We start from the raw sequence: 2,994 nt of genomic DNA on the forward strand, positions 1-2,994 counted from the left end.
CCTTTCCCTGGCGGCACGTTGCCCCTCTCCAGCTAACTGCATTATAGCATGTCCCCCAGAACCCAGAGACCGCGAGACGGGCTTGCTTAGTGAAGATGCGTCCCCCCAGCGTTTAGGCCACTCGCATCTCAGCCCGCTTCTCTGTCGCTGGAGAACACCCGGGTTGAGCAGCTGGGAGAAGCAGGCCAGAGCCTTCTAGGGCCTTGGGCCCGGGGACCCAAGGAGGATGAGCTGGCTCTTTCCCCTAACCAAGAGCGCCTCCTCCTCCACGACTGGTTCTCCTGGTGGCCTCACCAGCCTCCAACAGCAGAAGCAGCGCTTGATCGAGTCCCTCCAGAACTCACACTCCAGTATAGCTGAAATACAGAAAGATGTGGAATACAGATTGCCAGTCACTACACAATCTGACTATTAACATTAATGTATTACTTCCTCCACAGGAAAAATCAGTGATCAGTGTTTATCCACCAATAAGACATCACTTAATGGATAAACAAGGAGTGTATGTTACTTCTCCATTAGTAAGCAATTTTACAATGCATTCAGATCTTGGGAAAATTATTCAAAGTCTGTTGGATGAGTTCTGGAAGAATCCCCCAGTTTTAGCTCCTGCTTTGACAGCATTTCCATACCTGTACAGTAACCCAGGAGGTATGCCTCCTTATGCTTCTCAGGGCTTTCCATTTCTTCCTCCATATCCTCCACAAGAAGCTAACAGGAATATCACTTCTTTGTCTGTTGCTGACGCTGTTTCTTCTTCAACAACAAGTTATACCACAGCCAAGCCTGCTGCTCCTTCATTTGGTGTCCTTTCAAGTCTGCCATTACCTGTTCCCACAACGGACACTTCAGCTCCGATAAGTCAGAATGGTTTTGGTTATAAGATGCCAGATGTTCCTTATACATTTCCAGAACTCTCAGAATTAAGTTTATCACAACTCACAGATATGAATGAACAAGAGGAAGTATTACTAGAACAGTTCCTGACTTTGCCTCAATTGAAACAAATTATTGCAGACAAGGATGACTTAGTAAAAAGTATCGAGGAATTAGCAAGAAAAAATCTTCTTTTGGAACCTAGCTTGGAAGCCAAAAGGCAGATTGTTTTAGATAAGTATAAATTACTTACACAAATGAAATCTACTTTTGAAAAGAAGATGCAAAGGCAGCATGAACTTAGTGAGAGCTGTAGTGCAAGTACCCTGCAGGCAAGATTGAAAGTAGCTGCACATGAAGCTGAAGAAGAATCTGATAATATCGCTGAAGATTTCTTGGAGGGAAAAACTGAAATAGACGATTTTCTCAGTAGCTTCATGGAAAAGAGAACAATTTGCCACTGTTAGAAGAGCAAAGGAAGAGAAACTTCAATAGGTGATAGCAATGCACAGCCAATTTCATGCTCCACTATAGATTTTCCCGAAAACATGAACTGCCAAGAGAAAAATGAGACATAAAACTTAAGAACATTGTTTTATATTTATGATTTGCAAATTGGCATTTCATCATGGGGGCTGAATTCACAGATATACTATATAGATTGTATACAGAACTGAGACTGATTTTGTATAGATCAAAATACTTGCTATGATCTTTGCTTTGAGAAAATTTTCTGCACTATTTGCACTAAAAATGTTTATTTATTGTTGATAAACTATCATATATTTAAGTTCTGCTGCTATTCCTCTTATTATTGATTAAATGCCTATGTATGTAATTTCACCTACTTTTCAGTACTTTATAAAACTAATTTAAATTTGTAGTTTTAATTCAAAGCTGCCTCAGTTCTTTATCAAGAGTGGTGTGGTTTTTAGATTATTATCCTCTCAACCTTTTTTCAAGAAATTTTCAACTCTGGAAAGTCACCTTTTTTTTTTCTTTCTGGGTGATAAAACTTTTCAAGGGAATTTGTTTTTAAATATTCATAGTGTCAGAAACACCAGACCTGCCAATGTGCCATCTCAAGTAAGTAACTTTTACCTACAATAAATCAAAAAAGAGTAAACCAGCTCTTCATATATTGTTTTATTTTTAAAACTAAAGATACATTTAAGTTGCAAGACAGTTAAATAAATATTTTACTTAAGAAAATGACTGGTTTCATTTAAACCAGTCCAAAACAAACTTTCAGGCTAATTCTTAAAAAATAAGTATCTGATGGGTTTGTGGTTAGATGGGTATGCTTTCCAAATTCCTAATGTTAAAAACAATCGTTTTGTTAATAAAAATAATCTAGACACACAAAAATCAATAAATTTTTTTCATTTTTATGTGAATTCAATTTTCTTGAGAAAAGTTTTATAGGAACTAGTAAAAGTACTATTTAGTTTTTAAGCAATCCAAGTTTTTAATGAATTTCCTCTTTATTTGTACTGTGTTCAGTAATTTGCTTCTATGCCATGTCACCAAATGAACATATTTCATAAGTAGCCCTAAATGATTCTAAAGGGAGAAAATTTTGAACTCTAACTGAGGCTCAATAAACTAGTATCTAAATCACGAAAAAACAAAAACTCAATCTGTTATTGTTACATTATTTACATCTGTACATGTTGTGTTCTTTATTCTGAATGCAGGATTTGAGCTTCAAAATTGGAATATAGAATCTTCATAAAGATTTACAGAATCATCTTCAAACAAGTAACTTCTTTATTTAATGGTAATTATAAGGTTCAAAAACATACTTTCCCTTCTTTTGTAGCATATTTTCTCAGTAGATAGCTCTGTGTGTACTGACATTAAATCATCCTGCTGTCCTTCAAAATACATTATAGATTCCTTAAGTTTTGAAAAGTGGAGATCTACTTAGCTGCATATTTAGTGCCTTTAAAATTGAAAAGACCTAGATATGATTTTAAGTATTTTCTAAAACTCATAAAATACCTTTAAAATGTTAAGTGCTAATCAAAATAATATGTGAGATTAAACTGCTGCTGCTTTTTTTTGCTCATGTGAACTGTTGTCAAATTAAATGCAATGCTTTTTTTATAAACACAA

At 35.6% G+C, this 2,994-nt stretch overlaps 1 protein-coding gene across 1 annotated transcript; it reads left to right on the forward strand.

Moving 5' to 3' along the window:
* The first annotated feature begins 226 nt into the window (after window positions 1–226).
* LOC143410202 (vacuolar protein sorting-associated protein 37A-like) lies at window positions 227–1,343 on the forward strand. The gene is made up of 2 exons (XM_076870943.1): window positions 227–351; window positions 425–1,343. The coding sequence occupies exons 1-2, from the start codon at window positions 227–229 to the stop codon at window positions 1,341–1,343; spliced, it is 1,044 nt and encodes a 347-aa protein (XP_076727058.1).
* The last annotated feature ends 1,651 nt before the right edge of the window (window positions 1,344–2,994 follow it).

This window comes from Callospermophilus lateralis, chromosome 11 (assembly GCF_048772815.1).
Source record: "Callospermophilus lateralis isolate mCalLat2 chromosome 11, mCalLat2.hap1, whole genome shotgun sequence".
Lineage (NCBI taxonomy): Eukaryota > Metazoa > Chordata > Mammalia > Rodentia > Sciuridae > Callospermophilus > Callospermophilus lateralis.